This window comes from Sinocyclocheilus grahami, unplaced genomic scaffold (genome assembly GCF_001515645.1).
Source record: "Sinocyclocheilus grahami isolate Dianchi unplaced genomic scaffold, SAMN03320097.WGS_v1.1 scaffold900.1, whole genome shotgun sequence".
Taxonomy (NCBI): domain Eukaryota; kingdom Metazoa; phylum Chordata; class Actinopteri; order Cypriniformes; family Cyprinidae; genus Sinocyclocheilus; species Sinocyclocheilus grahami.
The window spans coordinates 345492-364444 of NW_015506079.1; the positions used below are offsets into that span (position 1 = coordinate 345492).

An 18953-nucleotide genomic window follows, 5' to 3' on the forward strand; every position below is an offset into this window, starting at 1 on the left:
CTACAACATGCTATTAATCAATGCATGCTGATGAACTTTTATCGTAGTTTATAGTTATATGGTAACGAAAGTAGTTAACACTCAACCTGTTCTTTTTCATCAGTAGTATTATTTGTGATTTGAATTTTGTGAACGGGAGTTCCTCTTTTGCCATGTTATAAGCCGGGCTTCAGATGCTTTCACTTTCGATTTCACAATCTTGTCAGGTTTTACAATAAAATATAATTGTCTGTTTAGCTTACATCTATACACCTTTCACCTTTTAAGACCAAAAAAAAAGGTGTGGCGAGTCAGCGTCGGCAACCTCATCTTTGCACCCAACACTGACTCAGAAAGCACTAGCTTATTAATAAATAATTAAAATGTCTTCTTTTCCCCCGACACGTTCATAATCACTTTGCCGGTGCTTTGAGGCAATCGCTTTATGCGCGAGCTTGAGTGTGGAATAGGCTCTAGCCTAATACGTCTGCCTATAGCCTATATTGAAGTATGGTTAATATATTATTATATTAATCAATTTAATATAACGTGCAACTAGTTGACTAGAAAAATCTTTAGTAGAGGGCAGGCCTACTTAGCACAAGGAAGCTCTCCATTTTTAAAATAAAATGCTATAGCCTAATGACATTACGAAAAGTGCGACAGCTGCAAATCACGTCGTTATTGCACTGCACAAGTTATGCATGCGTAAGGAGTCAAATGTTGTTGTTGTTTTTTTTGTTTTTTTTAATCACCCTAATTAGACTATGAAGAATTTTATACCATTTAACTGACATCACACCTAAGACTTCAAGCAATGCCTGTTTCCTCTCTGACTTATTTGCAGTTCTGTCTTTTACTTTCTGAGTTAAGGCTCCAGACAAAGTATCAGGCAAACACATTCTTAACAAAACACATGCATCGCCATCTGTAAATTTGTAAACCTCAGCATATTCTTCCAATTCTTTTTAGAAAATCTAATGGATCTCGTTTGGCAGGATCAAATTTTTCAATGTTGTTGATCACAGCTTCTAGTTCATTTGGATTAAACCCTCTGACCATGGTAGAGGAAAATTGGTTCTTCTCCTCCTTCACTAGCACGCACAGTCGTAGTAGCATGGACTGGTGCCATAGGAAATCTAGCTGTGCAGTCAGAATATTGGGAATTGAATGACTCAGAATCTCTTTCCCAACTCTCATCTTCCTGCAAATCTAACATTTCTGGAATTGGGCTACACAGCGAGACCCATAATGGTGTCTTACTGCTGTGTTTTTTCAGTTTCTAACTGACAAGCAATCTTTGCTTCCTCCAAATCGTTGGACAATGCTTCTACAGAGGATCTAAGCATGTTATTGTTAGTTGTAAGACGTGTGATCTCATTCTGCATCCTAATCTTTTCCTCTTTCCATATTGTTTCATTTGCATGGTAATTTTTATTAGATATTACTCTGAAACCAAGTCACTCATTTTCAGCCTCTAGCTCATCTACTCTCCGCCTAGTTACTTTGTACGATGCAAGAACTGCTATGTATGATCATTTTAAAAAACATTTCTAGCCACAGTTCTTTGGGCTCAAACTGATATTTATCAGATTAAAAACAGTGCCCAGTACTTTAGAATCTTAACAGAATTATAAGAGACCAACAACAAGTTTCAGTTACTTTAGAAACAACGATTCCAATACAACTCTGCCACCACACTACGTTGGGTTAATTCAGTTCTGTTGAATTTTAAACAGAATTGTGCAGAATAGGCTTAAGAACTCCTCCTGCTAATACTGAATAAACTAGATTCTCATCTATCCTTACAATTTCTTTTCTAGATTTTTTTTTAAACGAGGGGGTTCCCTGACCATTCCAGCAAAAAGAAAGAAACTGCTTTTCTTACCTTTCCCTGATTTTTGGAAATCCCCGTGCTGGGTGGCTCGCCAATGAAAGAAAAAGTGATGAGGAAGTGGAAGATCTCGATGAAGATGTTTATTACAGCATAGCAGTGACAAAGTACATGTAGTACCTTGGGTTCAACGGAGTCAGAATGAACACCGAACATCCTCAACTCAAACATTTTATACTGTATTACATTCATCTTCCCGCTCAACATGTAAATTAAGTTTCGTTTTAAATGTAAATTACGGATAACAATGAAAGTGATAGCCTTCTGTTCCCACATCTTTGGTAGACTTTCAGGTGGGAACAATCAAATGTTGAGGTGATAAGATTAAACAGAATCCCTAGCAGTTATTTCATGTACCCTTTTGGTCAGCAGATGGTTCTTGATGGCCTGCCACGCTATAAGTGACAAATTATCACTCCGGAGGTACTATTTACATATTATTAAGATCGGAAAGAACTATCTCTATGATAATTAAGCTCTTTGTAGGGAAAGGAGCATAGTTTAAAAAACAATTTGGAGTGGAAGCTGGGTCGAGGCAGACTATAATTTCTAACACCCATAACAACAAAAGACAATACTTTATTGAACCTTTTCTGATAAGAAGTGTGCGCTGCGAATGCTAGATCGCGCTGTGACGTTGGCTGACCCTAGTTAGCTGTGGTTGGCCTGGCCGTGCGTCACTCAGAAACAGGCCAATCAGAAGAGAGGCTCATGAATATTAATTAGACAGGCCAAAATCGACCTGTTCTCAGCCGAGCTCCTGAGAAAGGAGCTGTAAAAATATATTGAGATGGTTTTTGGTACTTATACTGCAAATATATATTCTTAAGGACATCAAAACCTCAAATAAAACTCCAGAAAGGTGTACAATATGTGACCTTTAATAGGTAGCCAGTGCAGAGACTGTAAAATTGGGGTAATATGATCATATTTTCTTGACCTGCATTTTGGACTACCTGTAGCTTGTTTATTGAAGATGCAGGACAACCAGCCAAGGTCAGAATCTCTTTCCCAACTCTCATCTTCCTGCAAATCTAACATTTCTGGAATTGGGCTACACAGCGAGACCCATAATGGTGTCTTACTGCTGTGTTTTTTCAGTTTCTAACTGACAAGCAATCTTTGCTTCCTCCAAATCGTTGGACAATGCTTCTACAGAGGATCTAAGCATGTTATTGTTAGTTGTGAGACGTGTGATCTCATTCTGCATCCTAATCTTTTCTTCTTTCCATATTGTTTCACTCTCATGGTAATAGTTTGAGATATCACTCCGAAACTGAGTCGCTCATTTTCAGCCTCTAGCTCATCTACTCTCCTCCTAGTTACTTTGTACGATGCAAGAACTGCTTGAAGTGCATTGGCAATTTTTCCTATTTTGTTCCTAGGCATTTTTGGATAGTTTTCAAATTTAGAGATAGCTCATTCATATGGTTTATCAACAATCTTCTCTATTCCATCAAACATTCCTTGAGTGCCATGTTTAGCAATGTATTTAACAATAATTTCTTCCATTTTCTAAATTTTATTGAACTATGTATGGTAATTCAACAATAAAAAAAATATATATATATATTTTCTCAAACAGCCTTTTTCTAGCCACAGTTTTTCGGGGCTCAAACTGATATTTATCAGATTAGTGCAGAACAGTGCCACAGTACGTCGGACAAAAACCACACTGCTTCAGGTTACTGTTTTAAACTTAACAGAGTCACGGTACATCGGACTCACTACACTAGCCTATAACACAATGATCATGAAATAACTATGTGATCACACTACGTCGGATCAGTTCAGTTACTTTAGAATTCAATCAGAATTATAACATCTTCACAGTCAGTTTCAATTACGTTAGAAACTTACAACTTTAGACACAACAGATCTAATACAACACTGCCACCACAGTGCGTCGGGTTGATTCAATTAGATAGAATCTTAACAGAATTATAAGAGACCAACAACAAGTTTCAGTTATTTTATACTGAATTACGTTCATCTTCCCGCTCAACATGTAAATGAAGTTTCATTTTAAATGTAAATTGCGGATAACAATGAAAGTGATAACCTTCCGTTTCCACATCTTTGGTAGACTTTCAGGTGGGAACAACCAAATGTTAAGGTGATAAGATTAAACAGAATCCCTAGCAGTTATTTCATGTATCCTTTTGGTCAGCAGATGGTCCTTGATGGCCTGCTGCTGCTCCCACGCTATAAGTGACAAATTATCGCTCCGGAGGTACTATTTACATATGATTAAGATCGGAAAGAACTATCTATATGATAATTAAGCTCTTTGTAGGGAAAGGAGCATAGTTTAATACACAATTTGGAGTGGAAGCTGGGTCGAGGCAGACTATAATTTCTTACAGTCTGGTTCTCTCACAAAAAACACAGCAGAGAAACAATGCAATGCTATAATGTACAGCACATGAAATACCTTTTGGTAGATGATGGTTTTTTCTCACTGAGGTTCGGCATGTCACCTTTTGAACGCTCACTCTTCACAGACACAGAGCTGGACACTTCTGAGCCTGATCTTACACTAATGACACAAAGACACAAAAAAAGACTACATGAGATTCATGCGTGTCCGATATCTGCATGTGCTTTCTCTATTCCTCCAGAAAAATGCATGCATGCACACATATTGTACAGTTTAAAAAGTTAACGGTCATTCCACTTTACTGGCTCACATTGGTTTAATGATTTCTAATGTAGTTAATATGTGAGATTAAATATATATGTTCATGATTTTTAAAAATACTTGACTAACTGAACAGTTTTATTTTAAATTTATGTTTTATATCAGTATCTACACACACGGTGCTGATGTTTAGTGCTGAACTGTGACTGTAAATTTGATTAAATGAAAATTATTTTGCTTTTCAGATGTCAGATATTTATTATATACTGGCTACTTTTTAAATTGTTTTTTTTTATAATGTTTAGTCATGTCTATTACCTATAATGATTTGCAATGATGACAAATGATGAATTTATAGTCCCAAATCATCTACAGCCATGGCAGAAGCTCTGTTCTAAGCAATAGTTCTGTTTTTAAGATGCTTTTACAGTTACATAGATTGCAAAGCATGCTTGTTAAAGTTTTGTTATTTATAGAAAAAAATCTGAAACCTTGACAGTGTTTAAAATGTTTTTCTGAAAACAGACTCAGTCTTACCTCTGTTTCTGTGAGAGACTCATCTCAGACGGAGAGTCCTTTCCTCGCTTCTCTGACATACTGCAGCTGAACAGCTCAACACTGGTTTGTAAAAATCAGTCTCAGTCGTTCAGTTTGACCTGGAGATGATAATATGTTACTGAGATGCAACATGGCAGTTATTCAAGAAAATAACGAAGAACATTGAGCTGGCAAAAAAAGTGAGTTACAATCAAATATATTGCCATTTTGATTAAAGTTCTTAATCATTTCAGATCTTTTAATGAGTTTATCTGACACCTGGCTCTGATTCTAAGTTCATGAAATAGACACTGTGCTTAAATTGATTCCAGTTTGTTACTTTTTGTATTGCAGATCAATATAATTTTAGTCATGTGCTCCAAAAATAACCTATTGATTACATGCAACCGTCTCAAAAACAACAGCCCAGTTTCGATTTTCAAAACCCCTTTCCAATAAACTTCATGTTTTACATGTAATTATTCTTCGTCTGATTATCTCTGATCGGAGTATAGCCCATAAAAATAAAAAACAAAAAACCGGAAACCGACTAGGCCTCCTGTAACTTTCAATTTAAATCGCGTGTACATATACAGTATGAAAGCCCTATTTTATTTCCCAAAATAAAATTATTATTTTATTTTGTATTAAAACGTACAGTCTTGTGCACTAAAAAGAGAATTGAGAAGTATCTGAAGCACTTTTTTTTGTCTTTTACGATAGTTGTTTGTCACGTCGCAAGAATCCAAACAAAAGTCCAGTGTCTGGTAAAATATTCCGTGCCATTAAACTGCTGCGTGTTTGACTTTTGAAGCGATTTTATCTGTCTCCTTTAGTCATTCTGACATCCTCATTTGCAATAGTAGCTTCTTTGTTTACTTCTTCTTCTTCTTCTTTTTCTGTTTATTGGCGGTTGGCAGACTAGCTTATTAGTACATTACCGCCATCATCTGAACTGGAGTGTGGAGCATCGATGCATGTATATGTGTCCTATATGAATATATATCACACTAAATAATAATACTAATAGTCATAAATAAATAAATAAAAAATAAACAAATAAATAAACATCATTATATTCTTATATAATTTCCTGTATCTTTAAGATATTTCAACACAGCAAATCTAATATTCTTATTCCTTTTTAGCTTACTTAATATATCTTCTAGCATCATGCTTCCACCTTCTATTACTTTAGCTTCTAGCATTTGTCGTTCGTTGTTATATGCTCTACAATGCAACAGTGCATGCTCTACAGTTTCACAAATCCCACAATGCATGCATAATCCATTCGGATGTTTCTTAATTCTAGTTTCTGATTCTAAACATAGTATTGAATCCATTGTCGTTCTACCTTTCCGGAAGCCACTTTGATGAGGAGTTTTGTTTACTTCTGCAGCTTAGCATTACTTTCGTTTTCATCTTCTTCGTGGTTTTTACTGACGTGATGTGAACAGCTGAACTGCCCCCTACTGGACTGGAGCGTGGATTTCTACTATTTCTAAACACTACATGTATTATTGTCCCTCTTTCTGGACTATTATCTAAGCTTGATACTGTAAATGCCTGCCATCCTGTGGTTTGTATTTATTTCGTACATTTAATTCTGTTTGTATTAGGAAGTCCTATTACAGGCTACATGTTATGTATTTATGTTACAAGGGCAACAGGTCTATCAGCTAATGAAAAGAAACCTTTCTTAGTTTTGCACAGGGAATAAAAATTGCATTGCCTCAATTCTACTGGCAGCCTGCCTTATATCCATACCTTATTAAATAAATCCAGCTGTTTTAAGCAGCATGTCATCTGTATATGAAACTCTATTTGATTTTATCTTCCCTGTCCTAACTTGACTATCACTGATTCAAGTTAATGTATTCCAATACCAGTGTTAAGTTCCCTGGTGATCATAAATACACTTCACATGATGTGAGAAACTGCCGATAAATTTGACATTTAATCAGTAGACTGATGGCAGTTAGAGGTGCAGCATTATATCCTAAATCAGTACAACTGATTACGTAAGATTTGATTACATTATGCTAATGTGTTTGATTATTAATGTGGTTCCAGCATGTTTCTCTCTCAAATGGTAGTCAAGATCTTCAGTGACACACAAATACATGACACAAATTTAGCCTTTAGTTCAAACTTGTATTATTAAAGCTCTTAAATTAATACCAAATACAACTGACCGGAGATTCAAAAATCATTTTTGAGCTGCACAACATGTAAAGAGGTGCAGTCTCTGTGGCTTGTACAGTGTACAGTAATGTTCAGATATTAAAAAACAGCAATAAGCACTCCGGGAATGTACCAAACACAATGAGATTTCCTTATATATTTGTGCATTAAAACAGACTTAAACTTAAATACAAATAAAAATGTCTAATACATAAATGTAAGTATGATGCAAAAAAATAAAAATAAGTATGATGTAAGTGTGTATGCATAATGTATAATATATGATGTATAAAAATGCAAAATGAATTATGGCCTGCAAATATTTAAAAATATAAAAATGGGAAATACTGATAATACAGATTCACATCTTTGTACATACAGACAACAATTTAACATTCACACTTCTGACTTTCACTTTTAGTTCATTTGATATATGTTAGTGTTAAATTTTACAATTAGAATTATGATTAGCAATATTTGAATTGCTCCATTATGGATTTAATCCCAATATGATGATTTCAGGCCTCATACTGAACTCCCAGACTCCTGTGTATTCGACCCATCTCTTTTCTGACCGGACCCTTTTCCTGCCACTGCTCCACCTGTAAATTAAACCAAAGGATTTGTATGAACACTAAACAAGATTAATCATTCAATATTACTTGCGTACATGTATGTTTTTATTAATGCTGCATTATTAATTAGAAAGTCTGAGCTTCTTCCAACCTGTATACATTAGATTTTTTTTTCTAAACAGCAATAAACTACTTCAGTTAAAATCACAATGAATCTGAAAAAGAAACAGATCTTTTTATATTGTGACATATATCCAAGTGTAACATATCAAAAAAAGCAGTTGTTGACTGGATTTTAAGATCACTTTTTTTATTTTAAGGGCACTGCACTCAAGAGTGGACGCAGATCTGAATGCAAGAATAGGCATAGGAGAAAAGTCTGTTGTTTAAGTACAAATTGAAGTTGAAGGAATTCGCCATCAAATAAATGCATGTGGGTAACAACACACTAAATGTATAAGCTGTAGCTTTAATTAGGGATTGTATTATTAATCATCTCATCATATAAAGCATCTCAACAAAATACCTGTTCTAACACAGTGCCGCCCTGCTATCCTTCTCTGTAAATGTTAGAAATGTTTCGTTTCATAGACTTCACAGTAGGAGCAGTCGACCGAGTGCACTAAGATGTGAGCTCAATAAATCTGACTAAAAATAAATTTTTTGAAAATATTTTATATCCAAAAGTTGAACCACTTCAAATCTCTCCTCCTGATTTACAACAGGACCATAAACTGCAGTACAATGAGTGCATTGAATCAGCTTTGACAGATTTTTTTTAAAAGAGTCAATATTCGTACAGTAAACCAGTTTAATAAAAATAGAAAAAAAACTGTTTCGTTTTGTTTTTCCTCCTGTTGATGAAAACATACCAAACAGTGACTTTAAAACTGAGGTATGCAGCAAAGTGTCATTTTTGTGTACCGTTACACCTCTATTGAATAATAATCATTTTAGATTCTGAAGAGGAATATCTCACCTGAGGATGACTCGTCCAGTCCTGTTGATTTCTCTGCTTCCGGAGTTTTTGAATCTGTCATCAAATATTCACCAATAGCACTGCCTATACCTTTTATACCAGCTTTTACGCTAAACCAAGTTCCTTTCTCCACGCTATAAGAAGGAACAGAGAAAGAAATGTTGTTTCTGTATTTTTTTTTTCAAATATACAATAAATACAAATTTTAAAGTTACTGATGAATCATGATTTGCTTGTGATAATCTTAGAATGCAGATTTTATGCACACATTTGTGTGTACATGAAGTTTTTGAATAAGACTAAATATTTGTTTTAAATTTAATACATTCAGAACATGAATAAAACCGTTGTATTGAAAATGAATGAATTGTTTTCTCAATGAAAAATTAGGACACGAGAGAGACATGAATCGTGATTTTGGATGGCTGTGAGCTGAGGCTGGTATTTGCACTTATTTTAGCAGGATTTTAGGTTTTTTCTACAATCTGTCCAAGATTAAAAAGGTAAATGAAGCTCTCTTTAACACCACAAAGAGACATTTACTCACCTCAGGTTACAGTCTGAGCCTTGTAGTACTTCAATGAGCTGCTCTTTTGACTTTCCTATTTTATTATTACTCAGATCAAGCTCTTTTAGAAACTGCAGTGCTTTTGTGTTTGTCAAAGACTGAGTTAAAGAAGAAACATCTGTAATGCCACAGTCATGCAGACTAGAAAGAGACAAACGGACAGAAAAAGCAATCATTTTACAAACAAATTAAGGTGAAGAAAATACCAATTATAATGTGAACTCAGGCTCCTCGTGAGATAAGGAGAATAAAGTGTCTACATTTAAGCTGTTTAACCATTTTCATTCAGTAACACCTTTGTATAAGGAGCAATTCTCACGATTACCTAGTTGCTTATTAGAATGCTTATTACTAGCATATTGGCTGTTTATTAGTAATTATAAAGCACATAATCTGCATTCTACATCCATAATCCTACCAACATCAAAATTTTAAAACTACCTAACTAACTATAAATAAGCAGTAATTAGGAGTTTATTGGGACAAAATTTGTATAGTAGTTAATAGTGAGAACTGGTTGAGAACTGGTAAAAAGTCAGGAATGCACCTCACCTCAATCTCTCCAGTTTACAGCGTGAATCCTTCAGTACATCACATAAGATCTTCAATCCTGTGTCTTTTATTTTATTCTCATTGAGGTCCAGTTCTCTCAGGTGTGATGGGTTTGATTTCAGAGCTGAAGTCAGGATGAGACCCTGTTCCTCTGTAATACTGCATTCACACAGACTGAAGACAGAAAGAGAAAGAACAATGACTCAGATCTATGATGACCACTTACTATGTAGAGGAGGCATATAGTTTCCCATAGCTAGGAAGGATACTAACTGTAGTTTCTCCAGCTTGCATTGTGTGTTCTTCAGTAGATCACTGAGGGTTTTCACTCCAGAGTCTCCTAGTTTATTCTTGCTGAGGTTCAGTTCTCTCAGGTGTGATGGGTTTAAATTCAGAGCTGACATCAGAGCAGAACAACCTTTATGTTTCACATCCCAGCCTTTTAACCTACATAGAAAGAGCAGAAAATAAGATAATACTTTGTTTTATAAAGTCACATCTCCCTAAACAAAATATGAAAGATCATTATCTTTATTTCACCAGATCACAAACAGCATAATTCAGATTTTGTTTTTTTTACAAATATAATCAAAAACTCAAAAGTGAATCTAAATTAATGCAATATCTCCAGTTTACATTTAAAAATGGATGCTGGCATACAAAAATGTCCATAAATTAAAATACACACCTCAATTTCTTCAATCTGCATTGTTTATTTGTCAGCAGAGGACAGATCTTCTCAATTCCTGAGTTTCCTATTTTATTCCCACTCAGATCCAGCTCTATCAGGTTTGAAGGATTTAAATTAATCGCTGAAGTCAGAGCAACACAACCTTCTTCTGTAATGCTGTTATTATTCAGTCTGCAGAGAAAGGAAAAAAGGGTTTAATGGATAGCAGTGACAGTCTTCATCCAAACCAGTTAAGCATCAAACACTTATATATTTAAAAGATATGATACACGTAAAGCGTAAAACCATGAGAAATACTCACATCAGTGTGTTGAGTGTATAGTGTTTATCCTCCAGTAGAGCAGTGATCTGCTTCATGTTTGAGTTTCCTAGTTTACACTCACTGAGATTCAGCTCTCTCAGGAGTAATGGGTTTGTTTTCAGAAGAGTAGTCAGATACTGACATGCTTCTTCTGCAGCAGGACTCAAAAATCTGTAGAAAAGATGATGAAGTATGATTCAATTCAGTTCATTTCTCAATGTTGGCATCATAAAAAAATAGCACTGACCAACAATTAACTCTGGTTCACTGTCATTTACTGTTACAGATTTTACTGCTACAGTTTCCCAACTGTGCAGGACCTGTAGCATTTCTATAAATAAATTGCCTTTAAATCATTTTGTTTTGTATTATTTCATCATGTCTAACCTCAGTGTCTTCAGTTGATAGTTTGGATCCTGTAGTAAATCACTGAGCTCCTTCACTCCTGATTGTCCAGGATCATTTCCTGTGAGATCCAGCTCTATCAGGTGTGAAGGGTTTGATCTCAGAGCTGAAGCCAGAGCTTTATAACCTTCTTCAGTGATACTGCAGTCTGAGAGTCTAAAATTTAAATGACAATTTAACATTCAACTGATTAATCAGTTATTTTAAAACTTACCTGAACAATATAAATCATTATAGTGACCATTTTATTCCTTGAACAACTGAATTAAAAGTTATTCATCCAAACTGACAACCAAATATGGAGGTAAACAAAAGAACAACATAGATCTTTACACATCAACTCTATACAGTCACTTTCAATTATTTAATTATCTAAAAATCTACAACTGTAAAAGCTGTTTATCTGAATGATCCACAACACACAAGCAACAGAACTGCTGAAAAACAAAAACAAAAACATTTTTGTAATTAAAGTCCAGACTTAAGCCCCATTGAAATGCTGAGGCAGGACCTGAGATGTGCCCTTCTTTCTGAGGCCAATTTACCAGCTTGAAGTTAACACAAATCTTCATTCTGAATCTGCACTAAGTACTTCAACTAATGATTAAATCACTTAAATTTAAATTGCATTAAAGAAAAACTAAATTAAAAGTGTTTTGTAAAAAGTGGTATATTCTCCACAAACAGTCATTCATTCATTTATTTAATCATAGAATCACATTAATAACACTTTTATAAAAAAAAAAACACATTATTTGCATTACATTTACAATTATAAACCTAAATTTGTCTCTGATTTTGTCTGCAATTTCCATTAACTGTTGGCAAGTCAAAAATCAGGACTAAAATAGTGTCGTGAAAAAGTGGCAAAAGTTTAAGTTTGAATAGTCAATGTTCATTTGACACATTGTAAAGTGATTGTTAAAAAACTCAATTTTCTTGATGTCTTTTATAACAAGGTGCATTTTTTTATAGATAATTTATACCTTATTAATAAAAATTAAAATAAAAAAAAATAAAAAATAAATAAAAGCATCTTGCAAAGTGCCAATTTTATGTAAAGTTACATTTAAACAATACATTGTTTTTCATTTATTTTGTAAAGAATATCAAACAGATAACACTAGTAACACTTAATTTTTAGTTGAACTCAATTCTGTCTATCACACAACTTACCTCAGTATCTCTAATTTACATTTTACACTCTCCAGTCCAGTGCAGAGCAGCTTCACTCCTGAATCCTGCAGATTATTATTGCTCATGTTCAGCTCTTTCAGATTGGTATCTGATCCAAGAACTGTAGCCAGAGCTGAACAGCTTTTGTCTGTTAAGTTACATTTATTTAGCCTACGTGGAAAATGAATCATATAACATAGTTAGACTGAATGCACAATACAAATATTAAATATATTATTTTTACATTAAATATACTTATACAAACATAGAGGGTGCAATGTGTACTACACTGATATTCAAAAAAGTATATTTTCATGTATTTTGGATTAATTGGCAAATTTTACAAATCAGATTGAACATAAATGCTATAATAAAGCCTGCTTAAATATTTATGGAATATTATATTGCATTACTTAAGGTTCACAGCTTTACAGTAATAACTTTTATACATTTTGTTGTACATTTGAAAAAGAAAATGTTTGAAATACTAAAATATATTATACAATATAACTGAAAATTGCTTTATATAGTAAATATGTGAAACCAAAAGAATGCTATTATTAAAATAAAACAGTGGTTCACTGAACTCACATGAGTTTCTGCAGTGTGCAGTTTGTATTTTCTAATCCGTTCTGGAGTTTCTTCACTCCTGAATCCTGCAGATTATTGTTGCTCATGTCAAGTTCTTTCAGACTGGAGTTTGATCTCAGGACTGTAGCAAGAGCTGAACAGCTTTCCTCTGTTAGACCACACTTACGCAGACTAAAATGATGAACAGTAGAGGGAGAATTTACAAACACACGTACTTGATACCAACATTCAGTGAGTACTGAGAATTATTATGAGTTTGGATTCTGTAGGGTTCACTTCATTTAAGATACTTCAATTGCACAATATGACAATTTAAAACCATACTCACTGAATTGTGTCTAATTTACAGTGTTTATCCTGCAGTAGAGCAGAGATCTGATTCACTCGTGTGTCTCCTAGTTCATGTTCACTCAGATTCAGTTCTCTCAGGAGTAACGGGTTTTTACCCACAATTCCAGTCACATACTGACAGGCTTCCTCTGCAGCAGGACCCAAAAACCTGGACACAGTAAGTACATTGATATTACCTGCCATATTTTGATCTATTTTCAAAAGCTTGTGAAAGGGCCTTTAATCATTTCAATGCTTTTATAAATATATTTTAATTCTGTTTTAGCTAAATATTTTTAATGTCTGCATTTTGTTATTTTATAAACCACTCACCTCAGTGTTGATTTCAGTGAATACAACCATCGCTCTTGTAAATCACTGAGCTGCTTCACTCCTGATTGTCCAGGATCATTTCCTCTGAGATCCAGCTCTATCAGGTGTGAAGGGTTTGATCTCAGAGCTGAAGCCAGAGCTGTATATCCATCTTCAGTGATACTGCAGTCTGAAAGTCTACAAAAAAAAATAAAAAAATCAATAAATAAAATTTGCATTGCAGCTCAAAATAATTACTGCACAATAGCCTGAAACATAAAATGACTAAATTACACAAAATCCTATCTTATAAAATATATAGATAAACATATACAGGTTAACCACTTATTTATTTATTTATTAGCACTTATTACTATAGTCTTGTTCAGACTGTCAGTCCAAATATGATTTTTCTGCATATCCAAGTGGAATGTGATCATACTTAGCAAGTGTGTACGGCATTTTGTGTAGCTTTTTTATTTATTTTTTTTACCTATGTCACTTTCTCACGCCACGTAAATTGTAAACACGTCAGATGTTGTTTGTAGAAAACATGCTGAATGTCTTTTCAGAAACAAGGTTTTCTTGTTGCAAAATGCAAGTCTGGCAGAAAATGACAATAAACTCCTGATCTACATATCTTTAAGTTTTGAGACTGGCGGAAACGACAGCATGGAATAAAGTCATGCATTCCAGCTTCCTACGTTTCTGCCGCTGCCTCATAAGACATAATAATCCGATGCAACAGCAAAATGTTTTTATAGTGCAAGACAACATCTGTATTGCAAACTCTGTTGCTGTTATTGTTTTTGGCATAGGCATAACAACGTTGTTGGCATAGAAATGCACTGCAGATATTCCGTAAAACAAAAGAGCACCAGAAGAAACACACATCAGATCTGAACAGTTGCAATACACAGTGCAGTCAATCATTCAGATCAGATTTCAATCATATAGACAAACAATCAGATTTGGGCTAACAATGTGAACAAAGTCTATGTGAGTTGAGTAATTATAATTAATCAGTCAGCAAGAGTCTGTGATTTTTACATCTGTGTGGTTTGTTTTCTAAATAGCATCCTAAATGTGGGAAAATGTCATTGTGATCCAGTGTTGTTATAGTTCTGATTTTCTTATTTTTTATTAGTATTATATTAAAAATAAATAGATAAAATAGGAGAAAAATTGTTTTTTTGTTTTATTTCCACTTTGGTAGGTGAACACTTTCAATATAAAATAATGCTGTGGTGTTGAGTGTAGCTGCTGGTGAAATGTACTCACTTCAGTATCTTCAGCTTCGATTTCTTCAGTCCCTCACAGATCTCTTTGACTCCTGAGTCCAGCAGACGACTGTTGTTCAGGTTCATCTCTTTTAGGATGGTTTTGGAGGAGAGAACAGTAGCTAGAACTGAACAGCTTTTCTCTGTCAGCTCACAATTATTCAGCCTAAACACAAAAACAACATTATTTATTATTCAGCACATATTCAACACACATCAGATCAACAGTTCTTCATATCTGCTCACACATGTGACCCTCTAGCACTTCAAGATGCAGTTGCAGATCCAACATCACAAAACTGCATTACCAAAATAGCTCCCCAAGAACTACTGAATTCATTCAGTGCTGTAAGACAGGAGGAGCTAACAAAATTGATCACTGCATTAAAACCATCAACATTTGTACTAGATCCCATTCCTCTAAAGTAAACAGAATAGAAAATAATGCATGGACAAGCATTAAGATGGTTCAGATCTTATTGGCCTGACCGTTACCATATTGTTTGTGTCAATAAGGAACAGTCAGACAACTACAGATAACAACTAACACTAATATGGAGTCCTGCAAAGATGTGTGTAAGGTCCTTTTCTGCTTTCATTGGAAATATTATTAGAAAACATGGAATTACTTTAGATGGTTATGCTGAAGACACTCATCTCTATATTTCCTCTAGACCAGATAACATTTCTAAATTACACAAGTTAAATGAATGTATTAAAGACTTTAAGGGTGTGTCGCATTGACAAGTAAGCATCTTAAATCAAGATTATATCTGGGTTTATCTGATAATTCTGTTACATAAAACTTTAAACATAGTTTAAAAATAAGCAGGGTTTTTGATCTTGGTTTTACTTTACATTTATGTTTCACACACAAAGACTTTGCAGGACTATACTAAATATAACTTCACCTTAAAAAAAGAAGCTATAATGTATAAAATCATGTTCACTCACTTTATTTTCTCCACTTTGCTGTGAGAGTCCATCAAAAGAGCAGAAAGTTTCTCCCCACCCAGAACTCCTAATTCAATTCTGCTCAGATCCAGTTCTGTCAGTAGTAATGGATTTTTACCCAGAACTTTAGTGAGATAGTCACACACTTCCTCTGCAGCAGGACTTTTCAAAAACCTACAAAAGTAGAATAGAAATTAAGATTAGAAAATATTGTTAAAATTGAATACCTTTTGCAATTCCTAACCTCCTTATGGGTCCAGTGGTTAAAGTCATAGTTACGTTATTGCTTAAAAAAGTAAAAGTTACACTGAGGAAAAAATACATTATACAAATAAGATATTTGTCATTTGTTGAAGTGATTTATGATGTTTTATGTTATTTTTGAATCATTCCTATCATTCTAATTCTGCACTGGCCCATTTGTGCACTCTACGTTGTTGCACACACTTGACTTCATATCTGTGGCTTATTTAAACATTTGAAAGCATTTCTCACCTGATGATCTTTAATGTATACTGCTCATTCTTCAGGAAATCTAGGATCTGCTTCACTCCTGATTGTCCAGGATCATTTCCTGTGAGATCCAGCTCTATCAGATATGAGTTTGATCTCAGAGCTGAAGTCAATGTTTCATAACTTTCTCCAGTGATACTGCAGTCTGAAAGTCTGTATAAGAGGGAAAAGGCTTGTGACAAAGTACTCCATGTTCTACACCAGATAAAATGTACAGTGAAATGACATTATTTTAACAATTACAAAAAAAAAATATTTAGATAAATGTTGCCTTATAAAGTGACAAACACACCTTTTTCATTACCAGCAAAAATCTCACATCATATTAATGCAATAAATGCCAGTAAATATCATCTGAATTTCTGAATATTTTATGCAATTTTTAAAGCTAATGATGCAAGTGATAATTTTTTTAACTGAATTTAAAAATGCAATTTCAGCCTTCATGCTCTTTTTTTAGTAACCTAATCAAATAGACTTTCACCAATGTATACATTCAGAAATGTACATTAATGAAAACACAACCTTAGTTTCTCCAATCTGAATTGTGGATTGTTCAACAGATGACAGATCTTCTTAATTCCAGTGTTTCGTAGTTTATTTCCACTCAGATCCAGCTCTTTTAGGTTTGAAGGATTTGAATTAAATGCTGAAGTCAGAGCAGCACAACCTTCTGCTGTAATGTTGTTATTATTCAGCCTGCAGAGAAAAAAAGACAGGAAAACTTATTTTGTTTTATATTAAAACATTATTTAAAAAGAACAGCAATGAGAGTCTTAATACAAACAATGTAGTGACAATCAATCTTATATTTTAATTATATTTAATATGTATGTAAGTATATTTAATGAGTATGAAACCATGAGAAATACTCACATCAATGTGTTGAGTGTACAGTGTTTATCCTGCAGTAGAGCAGCGATCTGATTCACTCGTGTGTCTCCTAGTTCATGTTTACTCAGACTCAGCTCTCTCAGGAGTAACGGGTTTTTACCCACAATTCCAGTCACATACTGACAGGCTTCATCTGCATCAGGACCCAAAAACCTGCAGAAGGAAGTTGAAGCATGGTATAATTCAGTTCTCACCTTTATATTGTATAATGGAAAACACAGATGATATCACATAAAACCGCTGCAGTCAGTTATTTTTTAATCTTGAAATCACTGTTAACGCTGATGCAACAACAGGCTGCATTACTGAAATTATTCTATAAATAATTCGCTTGTATATCATGTGTGTATTATTCCAGAATTGTGTATTATTTATTTCAGCCTTATTTCGTCACATCTCACCTCAGTGTCTTCAGCTGATAGTTTGGATCCAGCAGTAAATCATTGAGCTGCTTCACTCCTGATTGTCCAGGATCATTTCCTCTGAGATCCAGCTCTATCAGGTGTGAAGGGTTTGATCTCAGAGCTGAAGCCAGAGCTTTATAACCTTCTTCTGTAATGCTGCAGTCTGACAATCTATGAAACAAAATATCAAGTATATATATCAAGCTTATCAAGTACCGGCCTTATAAATAACTTCTGACAAACTACTACTTGAAACTACATGAACTAAATCACATTTACATATTTAAAATTCAGTTTCAGTATTTAGTACAATATTTTAAAATAGAGATACAAGTACAGATAGTTAGACTGTGGTGAAAACAGCAAATTTAAGCATCCATGGTCTTGATTTTTCAGTTAATCTAATCAAATGGACATTTCCAAATGTGTATTAACATGCTGAGATGTACTGTAGACAAATGAAAATACACACTCAAGTTTCTTCAATCTGCATTGTGTATTTTCCAACAGAGGTGTAGCGTCTGGACCACCCAAACACACAATATATATTTTGTTAGCTAGATTTAACAAATACTCTGTAACACCCCAGGATGCTGAACAGGCCCCTGGTTCTATAGCAATGCGGACACCCAATACATTTACGACCTCCTGGAATTTAGGTGAAGAAAATCGCTTCCTTGCCCATAAAGAAAATCCACAAGGGAAGGACTTTTCTTTGCTAATTAATTCATAGGAAAACCTTTCTTTGAATGAACACACATGATCCTTCAGGTCATTGGGTATATTATTGTCATCGTGTATTTTGTCTTTGAAATTGCATACTGGGATGCAGGTTTATAATCGAAACGCATTCCTGATCATCCCTTTTCATGTAATCTTACCTTGTTTAGTATCTATGAATTTGCCTTCTTATGATCGAAACAAGCGTGTATATTATATGTTGTTACATAGGCAATATATATTAGGGTCCTGAGAATCGTCAGTAATTTCGATTCAAGTCCATTTGCAAATTACCATGCTTAGAGATGAGATGATAAAACAAGTTAAATTCAATTCACTACTAAACTTAGTGTGATAAAAAAATAGCAGCTAACTTTGTGTTATCTTTGATTATTTTTGATGCAACAGATTGCAATAATGAAACAATATTTCCATAAATAATCATATAATAATAAGCATTATTTAATTAATTT

General features: G+C 34.2%; 1 protein-coding gene across 1 annotated transcript in view; it reads right to left on the reverse strand.

Annotated features, from left to right (window-relative positions):
• Positions 1-18953, reverse strand: part of LOC107563976 (uncharacterized) — a 121970-nt gene that overhangs the window by 35838 nt on the left and 67179 nt on the right. The window contains exons 42-54 of the mRNA XM_016248939.1: positions 18233-18281; positions 17758-17931; positions 17339-17509; positions 16988-17161; positions 16445-16615; positions 15950-16123; positions 14997-15161; positions 13737-13913; positions 13402-13572; positions 11289-11462; positions 10902-11072; positions 10598-10771; positions 10183-10356 (exon numbers count right to left, since the gene is read on the reverse strand). Coding sequence (XP_016104425.1) covers positions 10183-10356; positions 10598-10771; positions 10902-11072; positions 11289-11462; positions 13402-13572; positions 13737-13913; positions 14997-15161; positions 15950-16123; positions 16445-16615; positions 16988-17161; positions 17339-17509; positions 17758-17931; positions 18233-18281 — 2119 coding nt within the window. The remainder of the gene's footprint in view (positions 1-10182; positions 10357-10597; positions 10772-10901; positions 11073-11288; positions 11463-13401; positions 13573-13736; positions 13914-14996; positions 15162-15949; positions 16124-16444; positions 16616-16987; positions 17162-17338; positions 17510-17757; positions 17932-18232; positions 18282-18953) is intronic.